The following is a 26,166-nucleotide window of genomic DNA, read 5'->3' as shown; positions in this document are numbered from 1 at the left end:
TTCGAAAATCTTGCTAGCCAGACTCTGTCACCTGCCCAGGCAGCTGTTCAGCAGCCTATCCAATGGTTGCAATGAGTATTTGGTCGGTTTCCTTGTGGAAGACAGAGTAGGAGATGCCTGACATCCAAACTTGTGACTCAGTTCTTGCAACTCGATGGTCGTTCCTGTTTGAAGTAGCATACATAGAATAATGGTACGCTTACAACAAATCATATTCGGACTTGCCTTGGAGAACTTTTTTCTTGAGATTGGCGTACAGAGTAGGCTACACACATCTCAAAAGTCAAACCCAAGTCAGTTATCCTGGGCAATCGCTACATAGAAACGGGTAACAAGATCCGGCCAAGCATCCCAACAATTATGTTGCTCAAGGAAACCCCGCCCCTGTCAGGGTCCCCGGCGACCCGTTGATGTCTCGCAGACAGACTCATCACCTGACAACAGCTCGCTTCGTAAATTCATCGACGTTGTAAGTACGCTTGGTAGGCTTCGCAAACTGCCCAGAACCTGGAAGGCGTAACATTGCTGGTCCTCAACACGAACTTTTCATCGTCCATTGAGGCCGTCATTTTCTTGAAGAATTGCATCCCAGCCATCGTTTTAGTACAGTGATAGCCCTGGCTATCATGTAGGTGCCTTCGACTGATCACAGCGCTAGCACGACAATTGGTAAAAGCAAACCACCTCGACCCCAGCGACCCGGTGGGGTGTGCAGCTCCAGCCTCCAGGACCCAGGAATCCGTGGCCGGGCACCAGTTTGCTGATCGTCGATGGAGGGGCCGGACTATTCACCCACCACCCCTCCACGCTTCGAAGGATCAGATACGATGTCAATATCGCCGACGCCTGCGGCAAACTCATTTTTCCAGATATCAAGAACGAAAGGGAACCAACTACTAGCCAAGGATGGTATGAGATCTTTTCCCTCTCCATTCTCCGTGAGCCCTCACCTCCCGAACGCTGGCCTGCGACTAGCCGGGGTCTCTGCTTGCTTCGTGGTATCCCTGACGCCACGACCGCATCACGCATGCAGTTCAACGCGCGTAGGCGCCAACAAGCAGCTCTGCGGGCTCTCTACGGCTCAGGACTCCCCATCCGGTATGGCTTTGCTCTGTACGACATGTAGGAAGCTGGAGTTATGGTGTATTTTGGACACCGGAGAGCCAGTCGCGGTAGCAGTTGCGCGCTAAAGTCGAATCCTTTCGCGGTTGCGCCAGTCCCTCGAGCTCAGGATTCCAAAGTAATTTTGTACTCACGCGAATACAACTCGATGCCATGGAGCTGTGGGTCTTTGTCACTAAGTTTTGCTTATCTGTGAGCGGTCTTCCGGTTCCGCATATGCGTCAGTCTAGTTCGGCCAGGCGGACGTATCTCCAGACTCTGAACGCTGTGCAGCAAACCAAGGCTTGTTGGAGCTACCCTGTGTCCTGTGACAAATCACCACCATCCGCGAAATGAAAGCTTCGGCGGATACGGCCCCATTCAGGAAATCTGGTTGGTGCATCTCGCGGCAAAAACCACCGCTGCGCCATTCCCAGACCCTCGGGTCTTCAAGTTAGCCACTGCTACACGGCCAGCACAGCACTTTGCACCCGCTGCCTTGCTAAACCCATGTCCCCGTTGGTGCTTGGAGCATCACGCGAAAAGGAAAAAACGAGGAAGAATGGGTCACCATCTACTCCGTACCAGGATTCAACAATCGAAACAAGCACCAGGCAGAAATCGGCAGATTGGCTTGGGCTCTCCCGGGTCGTGTACCCGGACTGCCTGTTTCTCTGCAGAGCCCAGGACAATCGCGGAGGTTCAATCGGTGAACTCCGCCTTGCGTATAAAATTCTGGCCCCCAAGGTCAGCCTGCTGTACAACGTCACTGACCGGAAAGATGCTGGAGGCTCTTTGGCCGGTACATGCTGTGCTAGAACTGATATTCTTCGTCCATATAGCCCCGTCTCACCACCCACCATATGCCGTTGCAGCAAGGCGCATGTGGTCAGCGATTAGCACGCTAGGCGGACTGACATGAAAGCTACTTTTGCCTACTGGCTGCTACCTCTGCCTTGACCGCTAGATCAAAGTGATGCGCTGCTTTCAGACTCGGAGAGAACCAGTCATTCTGCTAGAGCATTGAAACATTGTTGGGGTGTGACACTACTACACACATGTGAATACCTGTTTCATAGGTCGCCTGATATAGCTGCGTTCTTTGTTGGAGGGATCTCTCGAAGAGCTGTCACTGTGGGAAACCAGATGGTCGTCCAGCAAACAATTGGTACTGCCGACCAGGTGTTGAGCCCATTGACTAGGACCCAACATGCTGTCTAATTACATGACGAGCGACGTGAAGACTAGTAGAGTCATCTTGGAGAATCGAGACCTTCCGAGATAGCATTCCTGCGTACAATTGCAACCACAGTCAATTTCCATGTGGCGGGGTTGCATCCGGGCCTGTGGTTGTCTCGATGCCAATCGACTTGCCTCTTGCCACCGCTTGCTGAGCTTGCTTTGAGGTGGCTGGTTCTCGCTGCCTGTAGGAGTCGGAGACGGGAGCTTTCCATCTGTACTGAAGGACATGTTCGCTGACGCTCCGTCACGGCTCGAGCACAGCTTTTCTCCTATTCGCGCAGCGCACTCTGCCTTCCTCGAGAATCCCTAACGCCTTGCAATGCCAATGTTTTCCAAAAACTCCAATTCGTGAAATCCATCCCGAGCACTTTACGGGTTCAAGGACATCTTCTTCTCGTTGCGACCGTCCGGTGTGTACCTGTAGGGGTTTGTAAGCTTTCGAAAAAACGATTCGGCGCATGCTGCTCGAGGGTATACATACTTGAGAAGCTTCTCAATAAGGTCGACGTGGGTCATGACCATGCGGCGGCAGCAGTAACGCTTCAGGCCAAGCTGGTCCATCGCGTCACTGTTGACGTGAATGTTAATTATCGTGTGTCGCAATCCAGCATCGCGATCGTGGTGACTCACCCATCCGTAATGCCGTCGTCGATGAGCTTGAGGTAGCGCTCCCACAGGTCTCCAGTGACCTGACGACAGAAGTTAGATACCAGGCGTCCATCGCATGCAATCATCTGTGCCGACGAACCTTGCCGCAAGAGAAGCAGCGAACGGGGATAATCATTGTGCCTGAGAAAGTCGGAAATGGAGCTGTGGCAGTTTGACGTTTGTTCACTGAGAGACCGTAACGGTTCCGGTACGTCGCTTCTCGAGGTGTTGCGTGGTTTGAGGTCCTGGGACTGTTGCCTTCCGAAATCGTCGTCGCCGTCGTCAAAGAAAACTTCCGGGGCTTTCCTGTCGCAGTGGAAGGCGCGCGACCAGGCGGGAGAACAGAAAATTTGTCGGTCCGTGATTTCCTCCGCTGCTTATCTTATCGGTGTTGATTGTGGGGGAGCTCCACCAATTGCATGGCCGGGCGACTGGGCGGGACCCAAATTTCTTTGGGAACTCTCGAACTTTTTTTTTTCTTAGTAGGAACGAAAGAAGGGTAGTGTGTGCGAAACAGAGCAGGATTGAAAGCCAGAGACTACCGAACGAAGAATAGTCTCCAGGCCGCCGCTTTCCTTCCTTGTCTCCTCGCCTCGAGATATTTGCGACTTCCAATTGCCCGTACTTGAAAATCGTTCTCGGCTTTCGCGCAAATTTATACCTACACAATGGCTGGCCCTTCGACCCCGAGAAGTCGGGAGGACCAAAAGAAGCGTAAGAGAGAGCAGAATGAGAGGGACGGACAGGCGAAGCGCCTTCGGCAAAAGACAAAGACGGCGGGCAAAGCAAATGGCCAAAAGAACGGAAATACCGACGCCGACGACCTCCGCGACGGCGCCTTGAATGTGCTTTCGCAGCTCCAGAAGAACCTTACCGACGACCAAATTGAGACCGAGCTAGTCAAGCTCGGCGACACGGAGTCTCAGGAGGCGGGATGGCAGGTTTCCCTGCCAATGGGCGGCCGAATGGCTGACATCGATCCCATCTTTGCCGAGAACGAGAAGTAGGTGCCAACTCAGCAGGCGTTTCTTGGTCGACTTCTGGTGTCTAACATGAGGGGAACCAGGTACCTGATCGTCACTTACAACACATCCTTGCAAATCTACTCAGTGGCCGAGTCACTACTGATCCGAAGAATCGCCCTCCCAGTGGTCCAAAACACATACGCGGAGAAGTCGTCTGCACCCACGATCGTGGCCACGCGCCAGTCGCAGCTCAAGCCCGATTTCCTCTGGGTGGCCTGCTCTGACGGCAGGGTCTGGCGGGTGAACTGGAAGAAGGGAACCGGTGTCTATGACGAGTTTCGGACCCAGTCGCAAACGGCGCTGGACCTGTCCGTGGCATCAATCGAGGGACAGAAGAAGACAACGGAGGTCCTGTACGTCTCGGAGGGGAAGAAGCACGCCAAGGGCGAGGTTGTCGCATACTCGGGCCCCGATTTCAAGCAGCCCACCGCCGAGGTCCTTTTTGCTACGAAGCAGGTCGATCAGGCGATCCACCTACTGCGCTCTAGTCCCAATGGCAAGACCATTGTCGGAGCTACCAAGGACGGTCTCGTCGTTGGAATACTGACGCCGGAGTCCGAGTGGGAGTTCTTCACGTTCGATACGACCGATATTATCTGCGCCCTCGACATCCGGGTTACACACAGCAAGGACAACTCCCTCGTCCTCGATCTGATTGCGGGTGGTGCCCGAGGTGCTATCTACTTCTACGACGACATCCTCAGAAAACTGCAGAACCTCAATGGGCCAAAATCTAAGAGAGAGGCCCTCACGAGCCGCAAGTTCCACTGGCACAGGAGGGCTGTCCACAGCGTGAAGTGGTCAAAGGATGGTGAGAACTTTCAGTCGTCAATGACTATCATCTGCAAACACTAACATGCGCCGTAGGTCAATACATGATTTCCGGTGGTTCGGAAAATGTCCTCGTGCTCTGGCAGATGGATACCGGCAAGAAGGATTTCCTCCCTCACTTGTCGGGAAGTATCGAGAACATCGTTGTGTCCCCCACTGGAGCATCTTACGCCATCCACTTGGATGACAACTCTGCCATCGTCTTGTCCACGGCTGAGATGAAGCCATCGACGTACATATCTGGTATTCAGTCCGCCGCCCGGTTTACCTCGACGCCAAAGGACTTGCTCGTCAAGCGTGTGTGGTCTGTTTCTGACGAAGTGCGGCATCCGGTTCCTTCGGCACTGAACCCTGCCGAGCCATCAAGACTGTATCTCTGCACAGGAACCGGCCAGCAGTCCATGTTGGCTGGCGAGATCCAGTCAGCACCCTTGTTGCAATCATTCGATATGGAGTCGTTCCGGAGTGTCTCAAAGCAAGCTCTGGCAAGAACCCAGCCGACAGATGTTAATATCACGTCAAAGGGTAACCCCATCTCAGAGCCTCGCATAACCCATGTCGCATTCTCGCAAGACGGCAGGTGGTTGGCGACCGTTGATGACTGGCAACCTCCTAAGCGTGATTTGGAGAAGGTGGCACCAGAAGCGCGTGAGCAGTTTGTAAGAGAGAGGCGCGAGATCTATCTCAAATTCTGGTCTGCGACTGCTGGCGAAGAGCACTTCGCCCTGTCTTCCAGAATCAACAGCCCGCACGTCACAAGTCGGCCAGAGACGGTCCTGGCGCTTGCGGCAGATCACACAACCAATAGATTCGCCACCCTCGGAGACGATGGTACGGCGCGGATATGGCAGTCAAAAACAAGGCAGCAAGATGGTATCGCATCCAAGGACAACGCCGGCGAGGTCTTGCACTCGTGGTCATGCACTGTGGCCGTGGGTCTGGGAGGCAACGTGGGAGCTGATGCGCTTACCACCACTGGAGAGACGACGGGAGAGCGTAGCGGCAGCCTATGCTTCTCTGAGGACGGCTCGACGCTTTTTGTTGCCTTTGGCCACTCAAACGACGGCGGCATCTATGTAATCGACACCAAGACTGGTGAGATTAGGTCGACACTGGAAAACATGTGGAAGGGCCACATTCGCCGCCTCCAGGTTCTCTCCCCATACATCATCACCCTCTCGGACGACCTGAGAGTGTTTGATGTGGTCGCCGATGAGCTGCAGTACGGCCTCCAGCTGCCGAGTGGCCGCAACGCCACAGCAGTCAAGGAGTTCAGCCACTTGGCTGTTGACCGCAAATCACGGACGTTCGCCGTCGTCGTACCTGGCGGCCAAGCTTCGCAGCTCGCAGTCTTCAAGCCGGAAGAGCCTGCGCTGCTGTGCGTGAGGCGCATCCCCCACCGTATCACCAGTCTCGTCTCCACCGGAAGCTCATCAGGCTTCGTCGCGGTCGACGACGCGGCGCAACTCTGGTCAGTCGCCGAGGCCTCGGACCCTGCAGCCGTCGCCCTCTCAAGGCCATTGGAGGACATGCAGCTGGACGGTGAGCCGGTTGCCGCAGACGTGATTTTCGACGACGCCATCGAGGACGAAGAGATGGCCAGCGACAATGAGCAGGAGACGGAGGCTGCGAACGGGGAAGAGATGGATTTGGATGATGACGACGCCCAACCGGCCGTCATCAACAGGCAGAAACTTGCCGAGCTGTTTGATGCGGCGCCGGCTTTTGCCATGCCCTCGGTTGAGGACATGTTCTACAAGGTTACGGGTTTATTGGCGACGAAGCCTCTGGGATCATGAAACGGCTAAACAAAAGTTGTCAAAATATGTGCATTATACCCGATAATAGAAGAATGTAGTAAAAGCATTTGGATCTTCAAGGGTTTCTTGTGGAAATGTTCGATTGACTTGGCCCGAGTACTAGGCAACTCCCTTTAGTTCAAGGCTCTTCGCGCACTACTGGCGTGCTCCTCATCACGGATGCGTTGTGTCTGTACACCTTTATAGACTGTAAGGCAGGGCAGGCACGTACGACCGGACCGCCTGGCTCATCGCACCTTCCCCTTCCCATACATGTCACCAGAAGGGTATATAGACCCCCTCAATCCCATTCCTGTCACCAGCCAGCAGGCGCCCGTCTAGGTCGACGGGTCAGGTCAAACTGGCTGGCTGGTGGAGTGGTCTATGGTCAACGATCAAAATTTCTAACGCCAACCAGCCTTACTCGACGACAGGCTTAGCGAGTACCCGAGTTCGAATCCCAGCATGAGCACCAAGAGATGTAGCCACACCGGTGGTGAACTCTTTTTTAGTGTTGAAGTGATTTTGGATTGGTAGATATTGGGGGTCATTTGGTCTTAGTATCGCGAATGAATACAAACATGAAGAAGTATAAGCTACTTATGGTATCCTTCAGTGTCGTGACCCCGTATCTGCCAGTAGAGGCTGATGTTTTACCGCTTTCGCGTTTTCGCGTTATTGGCGCTGGTGAGGGTTGGGCGGTCAGATGGAATGTGAAAATGCGCCGGTTATTCGGTGACCCCGCCGCGCCGAACTGCGGGGCAAGCCGATCGGCAAAGTGCCCCGCCGCCCGCATTACGCCATCCCGTTGCCCAATTGCTCAAACGACGGCTTACCTGAACAGCGGCGTGCCAAATGCTGCGACTTCGCATTTATGTGATCCGAATCATACCACTGATATCTTCTACACAGGAATCAATTCAATAGACGATCTACCTATTTAAATTGCCTTCCCTAAGTTCTTCCTAGTTCAGCCTAGGCCTGCCTTTTGTCTTCTGATCTCTCGACCGTTTTTGAATTCCTGTAGAGTATGAGACAGCAGCAGTGAGACACACAGCCATGTCTTTCACATCCATTCCAATCCTCGACCTCGCCTTGGCGCAAGATCCCGAGACGAAACCGCAGTTTCTTATTGATCTGCGCCATGCACTCATGGAAGTCGGGTTTTTGTACCTCAAAAACGTCGGTATCCCCGACGAGCTATTCAAGAGGGTGATTAAGGAAGGCAAGGGCTTCTTCGATATACCCACCGAGGAAAAGTACAGTGAACTCTTTTGATTCAGACAATGATGCTCCAGATTGTAGACCGGTTTATAAATGTGCTGACATTCTTGATTAGACTAAAGATCGAGATGAAGAACGCCAAATCCTTCCTCGGCTACTCCCAGCTCTCGGCAGAAATCACAGCAGGCAAGATAGACCACCGCGAACAAATCGACCTCTCGACAGAACACCCGCTGCCGGGACCAAACGACCCGCTCTACTACAACCTCCTCGCCCCAAACCAGTGGCCCTCTGAATCCGCCCTCCCGGGCTTCCGCGCCACGTTCTCAGAGTACATGGACCGCATGGGCCAAATCTCCATCGCCTTCACCTCCCTCATCGCCGAGGCCATTAAGCTGCCCGCTGACGCCTTCAACAAGTACTTTGACGCCAACCAGCAGCACAAGCTCAAAATCGTCAAATACCCAGACCTCCAAGAACTCGGCATCACGGATCCCAAGATCCAGGGGCAGGGAGTCGGTCCGCACAAGGATAGTATGCTGAGCAGCTACCTCTTGCAAGCGAGCCACCACCGCGGGCTGCAGGTGCAGAACGTCCGCGGGGAATGGATCGACGCGCCGCCCGTCGAGGGGACGCTGGTTGTGGCCATCGGGCAGGGATTAGAGGCGTTGACGCGGGGCGTCTGCGTGTCGACGACGCACCGCGTGCTCAGCCCGCCTGCCGGCGAGGGCGCGCGGTTCTCGATCCCGTTTTTCCAGGGAGTGAGAGGGGACGCTGATTTTGAGGACCTCGAGACCGTCGGGGTCGGGCGGGTGCCGGAGGATATCCGGGAGCAGAGGCGACTTGTGCTGGAGAAGAACGGCGGGACGAGGCTTGATGATGTCGAGTTTACGTTCCGGAAGGGCGGGGTGGCCAAGACGCTTGGGGAGGCGACGTTGAGGAATCGGGTCAAGAGTCATCCGGACGTGGGAGAGAGGTGGTATCCGGATATTTTGGCTGCTATTCGTGAGGAGCAGGCTAGAGCTGCTGCTACTGCTGGTGGTGGTGGCGGGGAGAAGGATGTGAAGGATGTGAAGGGTGTTCCGGAGGTTTCATCGGTTCCTGTCCCAGCGCACTGATGGCTTGTGGATAGGGCGATGTCTCAGCTTCATGAGAGTCCTCTCCTCACGGTATTAGTAACTAGACCCATATCTGGATGAACTCGTCGGTTGTGCCCGCCGAGAATCCAGCTCGCACTATGAAGTCAGCAATTTCACACAAGTCATGGAAGCAAATAAGCTCAAACACAACGAGCGTCCCACATTGTGAAAGCGTATGTTTGTACTCGTTTAATCGTATTTTTTTTCTTTGATTTCCCGAAAGTAGAGGGCAAGATTTCAAATTACGCCTTTTCGCTGCATGCCCCAGGCCAGATCTTGACCGACCCCGCCCATCATTTCTTCAACATCACGCCGTGCCGCCATGCTCGTCCCTAAAAACTCCTCACAACTCCATTCTTCTTATGACTCCTCTCACTCCCGGTGTCTCTTCTCTTTTTCAAAACTATGCGGAAACGAAGGCGGGGAAGCAGTCGGCGAGGCCCTTGCTGTGCTTGTTCTCGGCGTGCTCGGTGAGACTGTTGCAAGAAGACGACATCAGTACATTGAATCGCCAAGCGCTAGAATCATATAGAAGACTTAGGAGGTTGCGACTTACGCGGGGGCCTTGGTGGTCTTCAGGAAGGTAGACTTGCAGATCTGGCACTGGATGTCCTTGGCGGCGGCGTTCTGGTCGCAAAAAATGTCAGTCACCGAGACCTAAATCGAACATTGATTGCGAATGGATAATACGTACCACCTTGAGCTGAGAGCCCTTGGGCTTCGCGTCCTTGGCGTTGCGATCACGCTTCTGCTGAGCCTTTGCGCCCTGATTCCCCAGAATGTCAGCATCAAATCTGCCCCTCATTTTCATGGTTTCCACCGGACCCTGATCAGCGGTGGGGTGAGGGGAAAGGGTTCGCTGGGTGTACATACGTTACCCATTTTGATAATATTTGTGGGATGTAGAGGTACTGTCGGTAGAGCGAAGTCGAGTGTAGGGAGTCAATAGCGGTCGTGAAGAGTTCGTGAGAGTTCGGGAAGTGAGGAAGGAAAAGAGGCTCAGGCGGGCGCAGACCGACTGGCCTTTTTTTTTTCTGCTGCCCCTCGGACGACCCCGTAGCGCTTCTGCATGGATCGGCATTCCAGACTGTCTTTGGGCACGGTCCTTCCGGGCCAGTAGCGTACCAGTCGCACTCTCCACCTGGGGTCTTCACCGACGGCACACTATGAGGGGGTCGTTTTTGCTGAGGAAAGAGTTCGGGCCGGAAATTGTTTGTAGCGTTCCGGGAATATCGCTACAGAAGCCGTTTCATCCAGTCTGGTCTTCCATCCTTTCACATGCCCGAATAACTGGCATTATCCGAATTCCATTTGTCGTTCGTTTCGTTTCAAAGGACCCATTTTTCCAAATAGAGTTACAGCTTCCACCCAGCTCCTCTGTGGCTTTCTGACCCTACCTCCTACCTCAACGACGAGCCTCAGACGAGTGGGATTGTACCCAGGCCTTACCTAATCATCTTTGATACGGAGCACTTTGGCACCACACTCAGTGTGGGCTCTGGTTCACCTTACGTCAAAAGAAGTTACTATCCTCGCGATTTGATCCACTCCCTTGCTGCTTTCAGGAGCGCGTTGAGCTTTGTTCTGGGGAGCTTCATTTACACCCTACTCACACCCTTGCCGTACTTCTCCAAACGTCTTCTAGCTCCGAGAACCCAGTTCCTCACGATCCCAGACGTGTTTAAGGAACGTCGCGCTTCATGGCGACCTGGACTCCCAAAGTTATGTCACCGGACAAGCTATCTGCTAAGGAGTTCAAGAATTTGCTTTCGGAATACGAACCTCTCCTCGAGTCCATTTCATCCACCAAAGGCGGTATGTCGGCCCTGGATCGCGGCTCTTCCCCGCAGAATCATTGAGCTTGCCAGCAGATTCCTGACTTCTCTACACAGCCAAGCCTGGCCAAAAGACCCTGAAAGAGTTGGACCATTTCCGATTTGTTGAGGCCCCGGCACAGTTTTCTGAGTATGAGCCGAAGCGTGTGATGGACCATGACGACGTCAAACTCCTAGTGGAATGGAAGCTGTAAGTGCAAGCCTTTCTTGATCACGCGTTCCGCGACAACATGTGTATGCGGAGCTTCAGACGGGGCTGTCGCTGCAGGTCCCCGTTTTCTATTATTTTCGTATAAGTGTGTGCATGTGTTGAGTCATGTGCGCCCCAATTGCTGTAATGGTTGGAAGAATCGAGTGATCTGATTTATTTGCTCCAGCCGTCATGGGACATTCCGTCCAACGCTCATGAAATTCGTGTCATCCAACGAGTCTTCGACTGTTGCGAAGACTATCCAGAACGCCATTGCGAGTTATCAAAGTACATCGGACCTTTCAGCGGCTTTGGGCATCCTGACCAAGTTGAAGGGCATCGGTCCCGCGACAGCTTCGCTTCTTCTCGCGGTACACTTTTCTGAGAAAGTCATGTTCTTCTCCGACGAGGGATACTACTGGATGTGCAACAATAACCAAAAAACATCACTCAAGTACAACATGAAGGAGTACGAGTCTCTCAACATCCAAGTAGAAAAGCTCACCAAAAGACTCAACGTGTCTGCTCTAGACGTGGAGAAAGTAGCCTACGTCATTTTCCACCAGGAAGGAGTTGACCCCAAGCTGGCGCTCAAACGCAGCCTTTCAAAGGCTGCAAAGACGGCCGCTCCGCAGACAAAGCCGGCAGCACCGGAAAAAAGAAAGAAGAGCCCCGAAGATGTAGTCGAGGACAAGATGCCAGTCAGAAGATCGAAACGCGGGAAGGCTGTGTAATAAGCTTAATGTGGTCAGCGTTCGGATGGTGAACATCGGACCCGTCCGAAACACGGCAGATGGGAACGACAACGCGGATGATATGGTCCAATCCGCGTCGATGGATCTGCTTGAGGTTGGCACTCAATGCATGCGTCCACAGCCTGAAGGTGTGGTAAACGTTGCATCATGTGTCCCGGGACTGGGCTGAATGGAGAGTCGGAGACTGGTCTGGAAAATGGGAACTAGACCCTTACCATGCGGCTACTTTTCACTTGTCACTCAACTCTCCCATTGGTCTTGTATCCAGGAACGAGGTTTATTGAGGTTTGTGGCGGCACAGCGGCCCGGCTGTAGCGTTGTCAGCGACTAGGAGTATCCCCCACCGTTGAGCCGCGGCGACCCGACCTTTTCCCGGCCCCGCGTGATCCTGACCCCGGAACCTTGTCGGCGGCGGGGCCCGATGCCATCGCTCTAGGAACATGCTCCAACTCGTCCATTTCACGAACAAATACAACACGGAGCTTCTGCAAGTACCACCCGGTACGTTGCAGCTATTCACGCTGCAACATGGAGGACGACATGTTCCAAAATGAATATGGGCAAGGCGATGACACGTCGCCACTGCCGGACCTGGATTTCTCATCCATCTCAGACGACCTACTTTCTCAGTTCCTCTCACCTTTTGATACCCCCAGTCTGCTTTGGTCACAGTCTTTTCCCATAGCTCTGGACAATCACCCACGAGGATTTATGCGTGCCGACGAAATCTTCACCGAGAATGGCGGACCCATCCCGCTGCCACCGAGGTTCGCTCAGATTAAACGGAGCCTGGTCGCCGGCAAGGAGCACGCCATAGTGCAATCATGGGAACGCTTATTAGTAGCTCTTCGAGCCGAGATCGCCGTCATTGGCGTCAGAAAATCAGACATTATCCCGACCATCGACTTCTCGGAGCTCCAAAATCATGCCCGCGTGTCCGAGTTCACCGCCAAGCTCCGGCGCCGAGGTGGTGCCATCATCCGCAACGTCGTACCGGCCTCCGAGGCTCATGCTTGGCGCGAAGAGACGGAGACGTATCTGTCGGAGAATCCGCAAACCAAGGGCTGGCCGACGCGCGACCCACACTTGTTCGGCATCTACTGGTCCCCGTCACAGATCAAGGGCCGAGCCCATCCCAACGTCTTGGCCGCTCAGCGATTTCTAATGCGGCTTTGGCGCTCTCGGGACCCCAGCGCTCCTGTAGTAGCCGATCTACCGGTGGCATACGCTGATCGTCTTCGGATTCGAACTCCAGGCGACGAAGCCTGGCATTTGAATGCTCATGTGGACGGCGGCAGTGTCGAGCGGTGGGAGAGTGATGGGTACGGGAACGCCGGGACGTACCAGCGCATATGGGATGGCAAATGGGAGGACTATGACCCCTGGGACAGCAGCACGCGGCTCAGAGTAACTTCAGACCTCTACAACGGCGCGGGCTCATGTAGTATGTTCCGCATGTTCCAAGGCTGGCTTTCCATGTCCGACATCGACCCGGCCGACGGCACACTCCTGCTTTGCCCCATGCTCCAACTCGCTACCGCCTACTTCCTCCTACGCCCCTTCTTCTCACCGCGCAACCCCTCTCCGACGTCTCCCAACTTCCTCGCACGCGAGAATTGGGCGTTGGACTTTGCCCAGACGAGCATCATCCAGGGCGCCGTCCCTTCCTACACACAAGAGCTTAACTCGGCGCTCCACCCCCATCTCCAGCTAGACAAATCCCTCGTGCGCATCCCGCCCGTGCGGCCGGGCGACTACGTCGTGTGGCACCCGGACATGGTATACGGCGTCGACAGGGTGCCGACGTCGTCCGCGCCCGCGACCATCATGTACATCCCGGCCTGCCCCCTGACGCAGACCAACGCGCTGTACCTCGCCCGCCAGCGGAAAGCGTTTCTCCTCGGCCAGCCGAGCCCGGACTTTGGGGGCGGCAAGGGGGAGACGACGCACACGGGCCGGCCTGGCACGCAGGAGGTTAGCGACGCGGGTGGGGAGGACGGGTTGAGGGCTATGGGTTTGCTGCCTTGGGAGGATCAGGAGAGCAGGAGTCCGACGGAGAAGGCGCTGGTTGGGATGGCGAATGCGATTCTGTTTCCAGAGAGCTATGATATGGTTTGAGCATTTTTGTTGAGAAATGGAGCGTGGGGTTTTGCATGGCGTTTGGGTCGATTCCTGGGTGCATATGGGAAGCGACTTCGGTAAAGAAAAAGGGTTGGGAAAAGAGAGTTGGCAGTATAATGGTTTAGATTGTCAAATTGGCGTCTGAGACAACGAATCTACATGTATTATCCAGGTGCCGCCTCCATTTCACGGTAGCCTTGATCCTGTCGGCCACGCTTTTGCAGAAAATCACCAACCCCGGGAAAGGAGCCATAACTGCTGTAAGACTCCGCCATGACGTCTCTAACTAAAGGCCTCAGAAAGACACCTCGTCCCCACTCTGACTGATGAAATGGCACTATCTGGCGTTCCCTTCACTCCGAGGAAAAGTAGGTGCTTTCAATAGAAGAGTCCAAGTCCATGTGTACTGATCGCTTGATGACCATGATTAGATCCGAATATAAGCTTTACGGCATCTTCAAGTAGACCAGTCGTCGGCGAGACGTCCATTGAGCTTCGGGTACCCTGCTGCCACGTTGAACCCTGACAATAACGGGTGGATGTTCTTCATACAACCAAGCTCTCTCCTCGAGAGTCCGTTCTGGCTGTACATCAACATCGTGAACATTTAGGGAGCATGCAGTGGCCGGGTATCTTATCATCATTTAGGCCAATCAACAACACGCCATACGTTGCGCTGCCACTTCCCTGCGTCTCATGGCAGGGAAGACCTCGATATCAGTCGCTATGTGGAAAAATAGAAAACTTATGCAAACATCGCGGATCTTACGTTCAGAATGTCTTACTCTATCAACCAACCAGATTTCTTAGTCGGATATGCACTTTCGCAACGCTTCCCACGACAAGTCTGCCTCGCTCATATGATGGGCTGCGGATGCGTGGCCAGCGTCCCCCAGCGAGGGGCAGATTTGCCCAGACCTGTCGCCACTGCATGTGCTAAGGTTGCGGCGGGGTTACGATCACTCAGCGCTGGATGTCTCATTGGATGGGTTGTCTTCCAAAACCGCCTTGCGTTGTAGAGCCTGCCGCAACGAAGATGCAGCCACGTAGTAGCAACACTTCATGGCTGTTTTCTAATGTAGGGAAGTCGAAAAATCTGTCAATGACTATCAATACTGTGTGACAGCCTACAGCAACCAACACACAGCCTGCCCGCATGATGGCGGGCCAGACGCCTCGACATGTCGAGTGATACGAGGGCGGTCTTGCGTTCCGTGGCACTTGTAAGTACGAGGACCCCCTCCCCCAATATCTTTCCATGGGTGTCTGTAGAGAAAAAACGCAACCGAGCAGGACCTTTTCATTATTCCCATCGTCCGTCGAGAGTCGTATTTCTGCTCGTGAACCCGTACTCGACAACGTGCCCAACGTCGGCTTGAGGATCACAAGCAGTTTTCAGACAACCGTTTCAATCATTTGGCTGTTCTGCTATGGCCGACCCCTTGAGCATCGCCGCAAGCATTGCGGGGCTCCTCTCTCTTGCGGACATCGTCTTTCTGCGCTTGTCCAAGTATATCAAGTCAGTCAAGAATGCCGAGAAAGAGATCAGCGATCTATGCAAAGAAGTGAATTTGGTTGGGGGCACTGTCAACATGTTGTCGCGATTGGCAATCTCCCTGGAGGCGGAGGACGAGTCTCCCATTCAGGGCTTCCGAATGCACCACGTCGACGGTTGTGCAGCGATCCTATCCGAGATTGTCAACAAGACGAAGAAGTACGAAGACAAACCAGGAGGAGGACTCAAGAAACTCTTTTGGCCTTACACTTCTTCGAAGACCAAGGAAATGCTCGCAGACCTATCGCGACACAAGGAAAACATGAATCTTGCGTTATCAGCTACTTCATTGGAGGCATTACTGCGTTGTCTCGCTAAAGAGGAAGAAAGAGAACGAACCGCGACTGCAATACTAGCCGATGTTCAAAAAACCAAAGAGATTGCAGTACGGATTCAAGAGGATACCCGGAGACGGCGAATCCTAGACTTCTTCCTGAGATACAATCCGCAATCAAATTACGAGATGAGTGTAAAGCTACGACACCCGAGGACTGGCATGTGGCTTGAACGTCATTCGTCTTTCCAGCAATGGCTTCGCACCCAAGGGTCCCGACTCTGGTTGAGCGGCATTCCCGGCGCCGGAAAAACGGTACTCGCAGGCTCAATCATTGGCCATGCTCTTGCGAGAAGCTCAGATACCGTTGCTGTAGGCTTTTTCTTCTGCGACTACAAGAACGAGACGACGCAGAGCCCTGTCAATATTCTTGGGGGCTTGGCGTATCAATTGGCGATACAGAGCGAGAAAGCGTATTCGATGCTCGAAGAGTATTACTTCGAGCTCCATCCAGATAAGGGACTCCCTCGCTCTCCCAACACAGAAGACCTAGGACGAACCATCTTGAGGATGTTTCAAGTCTTTGAACATACCTACATAGTGGTTGATGGCCTGGATGAATGCGGAGATCACGCAGAGGAGGTTGTGGAGGCGCTCTGCGATATTGCAGAAAACTCCGACGAATTATCGATGGCGCTGCTTAGTCGCGACGAGGACGACATCCAACGACACCTCCGAGATTCCGAGAAGAAATTTGTCAATATAGAGATTGCAGCTCATACGGATGACATCACTGAGTTTCTCACTTCGGAGATTGAACGACGTATTCGCAGCAGAAAGCTGGTATTCGAAGATCTCTCTCTTAAAGCAGAGATTCTAGAGAGCCTCGTGACCGGGGCACATGGAATGTAAGCATGATTAATCTTGGAATGTATAACATTAAGATTTGGCTGACTCGGATTTGGCTAGGTTTCGCTGGGTCGCCTGTCAACTGGACCACCTTGGAGGCTGCGATTCTGACGAGCAATGTCGAGAAGCCCTGCGCAGTCTCCCACCCGACCTCCCAGAGACTTACATGCGCATCTTGAGGAGAGTTTCTCCAGCAAAACAATCACAGGTTCAGATGACACTGCACTTCATCGCTTACGCTGAGCCAAGACTCGACATTGAGCAATTGAGAGAAATTCTTTCAATACCATCAACTAGCCAGCATCTAAGCCCATCTGGCATCATAAGGGAAGACGCAATAGCCAGATATTGCAGTAGTCTAATTCGAAAGTCAAACGACGGGAAATACTTTGAATTTGCTCATTTTTCGGTCCAGGAGTTTTTGACAAGTGACGTTTTACAATCATCCGGTTTAGGGATGTTTTACATTACTAAATCTCACTGCAACAAACTCCTAGCAGTGCGATGCTTGGAATATCTTCTGCTCGACAACTTCAATCATCTACCGACGGCAACAAGCGAGGAACTCGACTACATGGAGCAAAGAGACGATGAATATCGTCTCTACAGTTATGCTGCGGAATACTGGTTGTGTTTTGCTAGAGCAGAATGGACACATCCTGATTTACTATCCATGGCGAAGCGTCTCTTCGATCCGCAGAAATCCACGCAATTCACGTCATGGGTAGTGAGTTTAGTCTTAACTCTCTCGTATTCTGCTTTTGGTGAGCTCAGTCAGGAAAGAATCGACATAATGGTAATTGATTCGATAGCGGGAATCATTCACGACAGTTTCCGACCACTGCACTTCGCGGCGACTATGTCACTACCAGAGATCAGTTCATTCCTACTACAGACCTCGGATCATTACGAAACCAAATGCATGCTTGGAACTCCAATAAAGTGTGCTGTAAGTTGTGTTTGCGGGGCTCTAGAGCACTATTGTTACTTAGACGATGACTTAGACAACCACAAACTGGCGTGGTTTCAACGCTACACAGGAACGGACAGTCTGGAATTGTTTTATACTATCGAGACCGTGGGATTGTTTCTGGGCATGAATCCCCAAGCACCAGAGGATCTTTTACGTGTTTCTCTGAGAGATGGAATCAGCATACGCAACCTTTCGGTCGCTCAGCTACTCGTCGACAAAGGTCTTGTTCCCACACAAAGCGACCTAGACTATTTCAAAACATTCATGAAAACGACAACGGATAATGACGAATTTTACTGGCGCGAGAAACATCTGCCATCACTGTGCAAGTTCTGCGAAGCGCTTAGCCATGGAATTGATACTTCGCCCTTGCATCTTGAGTTTTGTCAGTCGGCGTGGGAATATTGCCTGCGGACTACCCCAAGTCTCACTGATCTCGAAGGTTACAACATCAGTTCCAAAGTTACTGATGATGCACGTAGCCTGAAGACATGGGCATTTGATGTGGTTCGCTGGAGCTCCGACATCACTGAGTTGCAGAGAGTAGTTGATGATCAACGAGTGGATGTTTCATCCATTCTAAGCCCTGGTCAGGAAGATGGGCTGTTGCATACACTGGTCCGGTCAGGGAATGATGAATGGGCAAGTGAAGACCCTGGTTGGTTAGTCCAGGCTGAGAAAACCTTGGACTTGCTGTTGAGCGTCGGCTGTAGCCTGTCCAAGCGCAACAGAGACGGACATACACCATTGACGCTTGCAATCAAAGAGGGACTGATTGGCTTCGCCGAAACAATCTTAAAGAGGTGTGAAAACGAGCCGATGGCCTGGGAATGCCAGACTCCGATACTATTGTTGGTTGCTGAATCAGGCTCTGAGGGGATCTTAGACCTACTTCGAAGCATAGGTCTAAAAGTCCGTCTCGCCGACTATGAACAGAAAACTCCGTTACATTGTTTGAAAGGCAATGCGGAGTTGACCTTGGTCAAAAAATTGGAATCGCTAGTTCCAAACGCAAGGCTGTGTCGAAGCAATGCGAAGTTGCCATGGGAATGTTATGTGGATACCATGTTAGCCGTCTCATACTTCAGGTCGTTCTCTGTGGATGTGCTGGAGTATCTCATCCAACCGCTTGTTCCTCAATCGAATCCTTCTGATGCGTCGAAGGTGTGGGAATACTTCGCCTCAAGAACTTTGGGGCGCAAATATCTTACATTCGGGCACATCAATGAAGCAGTCAAATGCCTGGTACGTGTTGGAATATTCGACGCTTACGAGAAAGATCGTTCGACTTCTGCGCTTTTACCGATCGCTGAAGCCTGTTCGAATGAGTGGTTGGTAGACCCCAGCAGCGACGAGCACTTTCTTCTCACAGACGACACGCTGTGTTTCTTGTTGAAGGCCACAACCCACTGGAACAGCTTCCAAGAGTCACTTTATGCCGTTGAACTTCTGAAAGTATCTTCCACTCTCAACTACAGCATGACAGTAGATTGGTTGTTAGCACGAGGCATTGGTGTCCATCGACGCTGCAAAGGGGTGTCCACCATGGAACATATTTGCGCGTTACCAGCGGCCCGTGAAGACGACAATTTCAGGGTAAGGCAGCTTCTTGATCACGCAGATCCCGTATGTTTGAACCATACAAACCCAACTTCCGGCTTGGGATTGATTCATCTCTCTAATGAGAAGGATGTGCCGCAGTTTAGGCATGGGATAGTTGAAATGCTTCTAGGGCGTGGTGTTGCTCCAGATCTGCGGATTAGTATCTGGCCACGATCATCGGCATTGGTATACCACTTGTCTAAGAAACATTTTGACTTAGCAGCTACCCTCCTCCATCAAGGAGCGGATCCCACAATCCCTTGCCGATCTGGATGGACAGCGATTCATGCGGCAATTGCACGTGATAACGTGTCTTTCTTGTCCGATATTCTCAAGCACAGCGACCCGATCTGGAAAATTGACTGGGAAGGTCAGAGTAACACTCAACGGTATAAAGGCATAAGGCCGCTGCACCAGGCAGCGATCTTCTCTGTCGATTGCCTACAGACTATCCTTGACAAGGTAGTCTCTATCAGTCTAGAAGCGCCGGCAGAGAACGGTTACACTGCTGTTCACTTTGCAGTGGTGGGCAGGAAAGTCAGTGCGGTTGAACTCCTCCATGCTCGAGGTGCAAACATCAACGCGAGGTCAGTTGATGGCCAATTAGCCCTGCATATTGCTGTGGCTCAAGGCAATCTCGCGGCAGTCGAAAGACTTCTAGAACTGGGCAGTGAAATGACACCCGATTGTAATGGAATGACGCCGCTGCTATTGGCGTACCAACGAAATGATCGAAGCATCATCGACTGCCTTAGAGACCACGATAAGAGCCAGTGCGGCGCGATCTCGGCCGGTGTACGTTCTGCAGCTCTTGCCAAAGGGGTTTTTAGAGCTATCCAAGCTGGGAACCTCTCTTCTTGTCAGGAGATGTTTGCGTCACTGCCGACAGTGGATATAGATATACCTTCCCCATTTGGGAGCCTCACAGCTCTTGGAGTTGCCGTACGCTTTGGGAAACTGAACATAATAACTTGGCTTCTACAACAGGGTGCAAATGCAAATTACCCCTGCGGAAAGGACAGTTCCATCATCCTATCGATGATTTCCCAACCACTTTTGAATCCAGGATTACCAACAATGCTCAAGAGATATTTTGCGACCGGTGGTAGCGTTTTAAGGGAATCAGGATGTGTGATAGCCACGGCTGTGAGGGCGAACAACGAAAAAGGGTTGGTGATACTTTTGGGTCATCTGAAAGCAAATAGGAAGCATCATGCGTAAGTTAATTCCCGAGGTTAACGAGGTTCAATTACTCACATGGATGCAGCAAGCAAGTTGGTGCAGACTCGTCGGCATTGTTGGCGTCAGTTGTGAATAGAAAATGGGATAATATAGCAGCCTTGCATTGGGCAGCAATAAAGAACAAAGTGGTCTCTATTCAGCTCTTAGTCGACAATGGCGCCGATCTCGAGGCCAAAGACAATTGGGGTCGTACCCCCCTCCTCCTCGTCACGATGGCACCGGCTACGTTCGACAATTCAGCTGTTGTTCGAATGCTACTCCGGGCTGGCAGCAACATCAATTGTCGCGACAACAATGGCGCTACACCGATGGCCGAAGCATGTGCCAGAGGGAACTCTTTTGCTATTTCAGCTCTAATGGAACGGGACCCAGATATCTTTGTCAGAGACTATGGAGGGCGCAATGTGGTACACTATCTCTTCGTCAACAGAGAGGCTGGTGAAAGAAACAACACTAGGCCGGCACTCTTCATCAAGCTAATTAGAATGGGTGTCAGTCCGTGGGAGGTCGACAAGCTTGGCTGCTCTGCCTTACATCTGGCTATGCACAACAATTGTGTGACACCCTTCTTGCTGAATGGGGATGTACAGATTCAGGACGAAAGGCCTATTCCGTGGTCGACTTTGCCTTTAAACCCGGATGCTGTCAACGCAGCATGCCTGACAACGGCCTTTCGGCTGTACCGTCGAAAGCTATCAACTGAAAAATTCCGTACGCTTCTGAACCTTGAGGTCGTCGGTCCCCGGAATCCTCTTTGCTTCGCTGCATCCACAGGGCAATTACAAGCCTTGGAAAACATTTTGTCTTTGGGAAGTTTGATAGACTTTGAAGGCTGTCCAGAGGGCTCCGCGCTCATGGCAGCGTCCAGCGCAGGGGTTTTGGAATCCGTCATCTATCTTGTTCGCCATGGCGCAAGCATCTCCTTTCAAGGGAACCACAACTTTCGGTCTGCAGTGAAGCTCGCAGCTACCTCGCCGCGGGTCCTTCGCTGGTTGCTTGTCGATCGGTTCACCGACCAGAAGAAGCTCGACCAATCTTGCCACGCGTCGACATCCCCATCGACTGATTACCAACCTTGGAGCGGGATCCAGAAAGCTGAGATGATCATATCAGGACGATGGGAGCGGCAGCCACATGAGTCTTCTCAGCAATACTGGGCACGTCTATCGAACATGACAGAGGATTTTAGAGGCAAGTTCCTTCCTCCCAACAGCGGGAAGACAACGCGGAGACAGTCGAAGCTGGTCCCGTCAGAAAGTGTCAAGATTGCAGCCGGCGGATATTTTGTTCCGTACGATGCCTCGGTAGGAGAACGCGTGACGAGGAAGAGCAAGTGGTCGGAGTTGGGCTTGGAGGTTCGAGAGTGTCTGGAGCGTTTCTGCTTATGATCTTGAGGGAAGTCGTGCTGTTATGTAGGAATGAGCTGGCAAATGTCTCGTGGATTTATCGTTCAGACTGGCGTTACGGCTGTCAGGTTTCTTTCATGTTTTCATACTGCTTCCCAGTCATAGCCCATACTAGCAACCAAGCCATCAATGTTTCCCAAGAACTCCTTAAATGGTGACATGAACCTAACCGCCCAATGTCATCTTCGGAGGCGGAGAACACTTGTTCGTAGTATCTTCAAGCCTCCTCGCATTTCCCGGGAGTAACTAGATTATCCACGGTCTTGTGTTACGAGGCAGTCGGCAGCGGACGCAGCTTTCCCTGACATAGAGCCGCAACGATGATGAACATTCGAGCATTTGACGACGAGACGAGCTCCCCACTTCCCTCTCCCACGACCACCAAGAAAGAAACTCGCCCTTTCCCTCGGAACTGCGCAATAAGATCCCCCACCGTACACAAAAGCTACAAAACAAAAGGAAGAGTAAAAGAAATACATGCAACACCGGGCATTCGCCGGTCGTCTCCGACCCGACTACTACTCCGGCCCTCACTGGTTTATCGATGGGAGAGCGGACGGGATCCCGAGTTCTCCAGTGGGTGTGGTCGCATGTGCTATGTCTTGGTGGTGAGGGTGTTGATGTTGGAGCTGTCACTGAGAGGCTGGTGATAGTGGTTTCATGTCAGGGGCAAAAAGAGGATCTTGAGATTGAGTCTCGAACACAGTTGAAAGAATTTGTTGGTTGTATTCATCAAACTACGTCAAATGTCTGCTCTGGCCGGAGACGAATATGTCAAAAAGGGGCGCTGGAATGCCTTCGACAAGCAAAAGTTCCGAAACCGAGAATCGAACTCGGGGCTATGCCTAACCTCTCATTGAGATGAGAGGGCATCATGTTGGCCACTACACCATATCGGATGTTGTTGGAAATCCCTGACAGAAACTCATTGAAGAAGCTCTCAACCTGCGGGCCCCCACCAATAGCCCGTCACCCAAGCGGGCTTAGCGCCTAGAGGACCCACAGCACCGGCCGGCCACAACCCCCGAACATCGGCGTGTCTACCGACCGAACGTCTTCCGAGATACGACCTCGAGCGAGTCATGGCACGGCTCGCATCCCATGTCAGAAACCCGACCAGTTCGTCTCAGCCCCTAATGAATTCGCGTTTTCTGGGCGGTCATTTGTTTGGCGTTGCAGTCTTGGGATTCTCTGGCTTTTTTGAAATCTTGTCTAACGCACCTAGTTCCATGGACTAGTCCGTCTTTCTTGCCTGCCGCACCGGTCTAAAAAGTAGCTCGACTGAATGGCAGGCACCCAGGTCCACGGGCAGACATTACCCTGGTGTTGGGGATCTCAATCTAACCAGTAACCCCTCCCTTCTCACCAACCACGGACACCACGGCCACCCATTACCGTGATCTGTCACCACGCTACCCACCGGCATTAAACCCCCGGAGAACCGGGAGTGGGATGGTGGGCATGCAAGTGACAAAATGGGATAATGGCCAATAAAGATTACCATGCTTACTTACTTACCTGCTTCTTGTCCACATTGTTTTTATTCTTTTTATTCCTGTTATTTCTACTGTTACTTTATCTTTTACATTCATTTGAGAGTTATTTGAGAAAAGAAGAGGAACAGTGATAACAGGAATAGGAATAGGGACAAGAGGGAGAGGAACAAGGTCAACAGGAATAATAGGAGTGATAGGATAAGCGCTAGGGAGGGTACCTATAGAGCGGCAACCGAAGGTGTCGCCCACCTGGCATGGTACTGTAGTGCCAATGTTTCGAGGAGGGTGTGGGTAAAGATGACGTTGATCGATCCTTTTGTAGTTCATCGACTCTTGGGAAGATGTTCTGCCTAGGGTAGACCCCCTGGGCACGTTCGGGGGCCTCGTTTATAGCCTCAGAAGTAGACGGTACATCTTGCATGGCGGCACGTCGATGTACTCGATACATCTTGGTCTTGGCTGTCTGCTCGGGTACCGTCTCCTCTTGCCTAATCTGATCTTCTTGAACTTGCGATTGTCCGTCCTCTCGTATGTGAGACAGGAATATCAGTGGGACGCCTTGCGCAGGAATAGCTTGACGCGATTGTGAATCTTGAGTCGTGAAAAGGGGATTAGGAGATAATCTTCCAGGAAGAGATCCGAATCGTTCGTCGGAAGTGCAACATGGCCGCCGGTTCTCGTCGTTCGATTCGTCATACTCGTCAGAGCTGGCGAGGTAATGACGCAAATCAGATATCACATCGGAACGGGGGCTCCAAATGCCCATCGAACAGATTTCGGGGCTGGGATATCGTGGGGATTTCCTCCTCAACAACACGCAGGCCGCTTCGCACACGTGTATGGCCCGGAGGCCAGCACTTCCTCTCTCGCTCTCCCTCAACCCCCGGTCTTGGCAGGGTGGCAGGCAGGAAAAAGATCCGGGACTTGAATCGTGTATCGTGCATCGGACAAGACTACGAATGTGGATTGCAGCTCAAAAGCCACGGGGAATGGAACTCCAAATTTCCAGCTTTACCTTGCCGGACTGACTCCAAACTCCGCTAAACCCCTCACAAACTCCTCATCGCCTTTTCGCTTCAAGTCCATCCCAGGAAACCGATGTTCCCAGCACCCCCCGGGAATGGACTGTCTTGGGTGGCAAGGGGTCCTATCCGAGCGGCTGGCAACACAGCTCTTCTCGGGTCTCCTGACCTCGTATGCTCACCGTTTTCGTATGAAGAGTCGAGACGGTCTCTGGACGGTTGTGAGCAGGTCACGCAAGCATGCCTACTCACACCCCTCTCTTGAATCGCCAAAAAAACGCACAATGTAGCAACTTCCTTGATTAAACCCCCCAGATGGGAATTGCGTCACTGTAATCTCAATAAGGCAGAGTCGCTTCTTATCTTACTTTTTGCCTAGTTCCCCCGGACTCCTGGTGGGAGTCTCAAAGCTCACACCCAAGAGAGCGGCACGACTTGCCTGCCCGTTCCGATTGGGAAAGGCTTCGAAATGGTTAAGGTTTGTTGTGTAACCCGTCAACTATGAGATGACGTTGTGGATAATGGACGCGGCCCCGCGCCGCCGGCCAAAGGAGTTGGTTGCGGAGTCTCACTCGCAGCTTGCCTGCCAACCTCTCTCCAGACTCCCGAAATGCTGTTGTCGGCTAAAGTGAAGGTTCACTTACTCATACAAAGCATGCTATTTCGGCAAAAGATGGGTATATCCCGATAGGAATCCCGATTTGTTATCACTTCAAAGCCCGAGCAAGTGGGTGATGGCGGCGGGCAAAACTTGGGCAGAACTTCTCCTCGTCGGCACGAAGAATTAGGTGCTAGCTCGGTTATGCCGTGAAGTCGAAATATCGAGAGCTGAATTGGGAAAAGAGCCTGGTGAATACCGAGACATGTCAGAGCTTTCGCTAAACTAAGGTAAGAGAAAACATGGAAAACATCAGGTCTCACTTTGGGTCTTAGTCCAAATCTGAGTTCAAAACCCGGCCGGCAGTAGATGAGAAGCTGCAGCTGAACATCCCATGGCTTCCTAGGGGCCCTTTCGAAATTAGTCGCTTCTTCGGTTCTATCAGACCGAGCAACCTTGGGCTGTAATTGTTAAATTGTGCATTCTTCAGTAAGTTCAACTAGCTAACTATGAATGGATCCATTGTCAACATGAGTTGATGCTCTCCACCATCTATGATGAGCCCATTAGCTGCGAAATGGTGCTCAAAGACAGTGAGTGCCATGAGTAGGGTCGTGGTGCAATCCCGCGAGGCATGTTTTGAAATTAGGATATTCCCTTCAAGCTTTGCTGGGCAGGACTTGAAGATATATATAGTACTTGTAACGTCGGATAACGGGACACTTCACGATTGAGATGTACCCTGTGGGTGATGATATTTCCTTGGAAAATGGTCACTGTGATCTGGTGATTTCTCAATTTGAGTTCGATTTCACTGAACATATCATATTTTCGCTTCTCCGCAGACATCTTGGTCGCCCGGCGTCCGTAAATTACTTTGATGTCACATTGTATCCTTATAAGAAATATGTCCAAGATCCTGACTGCGGGGTGTGACTGTGTGCGATCTTGTTTTCCCCCATGATTACATGCTGTTTACTTTCATGCGCAGAGCCAAGCCCAGAGCTCACCCGAATTTGTGAGAATGAATCCGAGGAGAGACACTGTCTCGAAGTATTAGACGTTCACAATGACTTGGAATTTCATACATGATCGGACATGTCGCTGAGCATCTAGAACATGTGTGAAGTAATTGGTAGTTGCCAGCTGGAGAGGATCACCTGTGACCTCACGCGACCA

General features: G+C 52.3%; 9 protein-coding genes across 9 annotated transcripts; 5 read left to right on the top strand and 4 right to left on the bottom strand.

The window, feature by feature from the left end:
* Window positions 1-2,712: 2,712 nt before the first annotated feature.
* On the bottom strand, window positions 2,713-3,296 carry CCOS01_06716 (RNA polymerase N/8 kDa subunit; the record flags this gene model as incomplete). The annotated part of the gene is made up of 3 exons (XM_060454884.1): window positions 2,713-2,761; window positions 2,825-2,911; window positions 2,974-3,296. Coding segments are annotated over 3 exons (459 nt in total), but the record flags the coding sequence as incomplete, so codon positions are not given.
* A 363-nt stretch (window positions 3,297-3,659) lies between these two features.
* On the top strand, window positions 3,660-6,646 carry CCOS01_06715 (WD domain-containing protein; the record flags this gene model as incomplete). The annotated part of the gene is made up of 3 exons (XM_060454883.1): window positions 3,660-3,994; window positions 4,058-4,827; window positions 4,884-6,646. 3 exons carry the CDS (start codon window positions 3,660-3,662, stop codon window positions 6,644-6,646), a joined length of 2,868 nt encoding a protein of 955 aa, XP_060314583.1.
* Window positions 6,647-7,705: 1,059 nt separating this feature from the next.
* Window positions 7,706-8,988, top strand: CCOS01_06714 (2OG-Fe(II)oxygenase superfamily protein; the record flags this gene model as incomplete). Its single annotated transcript, XM_060454882.1, has 2 exons — window positions 7,706-7,905; window positions 7,986-8,988. 2 exons carry the CDS (start codon window positions 7,706-7,708, stop codon window positions 8,986-8,988), a joined length of 1,203 nt encoding a protein of 400 aa, XP_060314582.1.
* A 424-nt stretch (window positions 8,989-9,412) lies between these two features.
* On the bottom strand, window positions 9,413-9,891 carry CCOS01_06713 (uncharacterized protein; the record flags this gene model as incomplete). Its single annotated transcript, XM_060454881.1, has 4 exons — window positions 9,413-9,485; window positions 9,566-9,636; window positions 9,704-9,775; window positions 9,883-9,891. The coding sequence occupies 4 exons, from the start codon at window positions 9,889-9,891 to the stop codon at window positions 9,413-9,415; spliced, it is 225 nt and encodes a 74-aa protein (XP_060314581.1).
* Window positions 9,892-10,733: 842 nt separating this feature from the next.
* CCOS01_06712 (uncharacterized protein) lies at window positions 10,734-13,907 on the top strand (the record flags this gene model as incomplete). Its single annotated transcript, XM_060454880.1, has 4 exons — window positions 10,734-10,824; window positions 10,902-11,034; window positions 11,222-11,735; window positions 12,114-13,907. The coding sequence occupies 4 exons, from the start codon at window positions 10,734-10,736 to the stop codon at window positions 13,905-13,907; spliced, it is 2,532 nt and encodes an 843-aa protein (XP_060314580.1).
* Window positions 13,908-15,340: 1,433 nt separating this feature from the next.
* On the top strand, window positions 15,341-16,651 carry CCOS01_06711 (uncharacterized protein; the record flags this gene model as incomplete). Its single annotated transcript, XM_060454879.1, has 1 exon — window positions 15,341-16,651. The coding sequence occupies one exon, from the start codon at window positions 15,341-15,343 to the stop codon at window positions 16,649-16,651; it is 1,311 nt and encodes a 436-aa protein (XP_060314579.1).
* A 4,026-nt stretch (window positions 16,652-20,677) lies between these two features.
* On the top strand, window positions 20,678-21,853 carry CCOS01_06710 (ankyrin repeat protein; the record flags this gene model as incomplete). Its single annotated transcript, XM_060454878.1, has 1 exon — window positions 20,678-21,853. One exon carries the CDS (start codon window positions 20,678-20,680, stop codon window positions 21,851-21,853), a length of 1,176 nt encoding a protein of 391 aa, XP_060314578.1.
* Window positions 21,854-22,122: 269 nt separating this feature from the next.
* On the bottom strand, window positions 22,123-22,350 carry CCOS01_06709 (uncharacterized protein; the record flags this gene model as incomplete). The annotated part of the gene is made up of 1 exon (XM_060454877.1): window positions 22,123-22,350. One exon carries the CDS (start codon window positions 22,348-22,350, stop codon window positions 22,123-22,125), a length of 228 nt encoding a protein of 75 aa, XP_060314577.1.
* Window positions 22,351-23,572: 1,222 nt separating this feature from the next.
* Window positions 23,573-24,311, bottom strand: CCOS01_06708 (uncharacterized protein; the record flags this gene model as incomplete). The annotated part of the gene is made up of 2 exons (XM_060454876.1): window positions 23,573-24,074; window positions 24,172-24,311. 2 exons carry the CDS (start codon window positions 24,309-24,311, stop codon window positions 23,573-23,575), a joined length of 642 nt encoding a protein of 213 aa, XP_060314576.1.
* Window positions 24,312-26,166: the final 1,855 nt, after the last annotated feature.

Source organism: Colletotrichum costaricense, assembly GCF_030867565.1.
Source record: "Colletotrichum costaricense strain IMI 309622 chromosome Unknown Scaffold_6.1, whole genome shotgun sequence".
NCBI classification, from domain to species: Eukaryota; Fungi; Ascomycota; class Sordariomycetes; order Glomerellales; family Glomerellaceae; genus Colletotrichum; species Colletotrichum costaricense.
The sequence above is the reverse complement of the archived record's forward strand: the minus strand, read 5'-3'. Positions and strand labels throughout refer to the sequence as shown.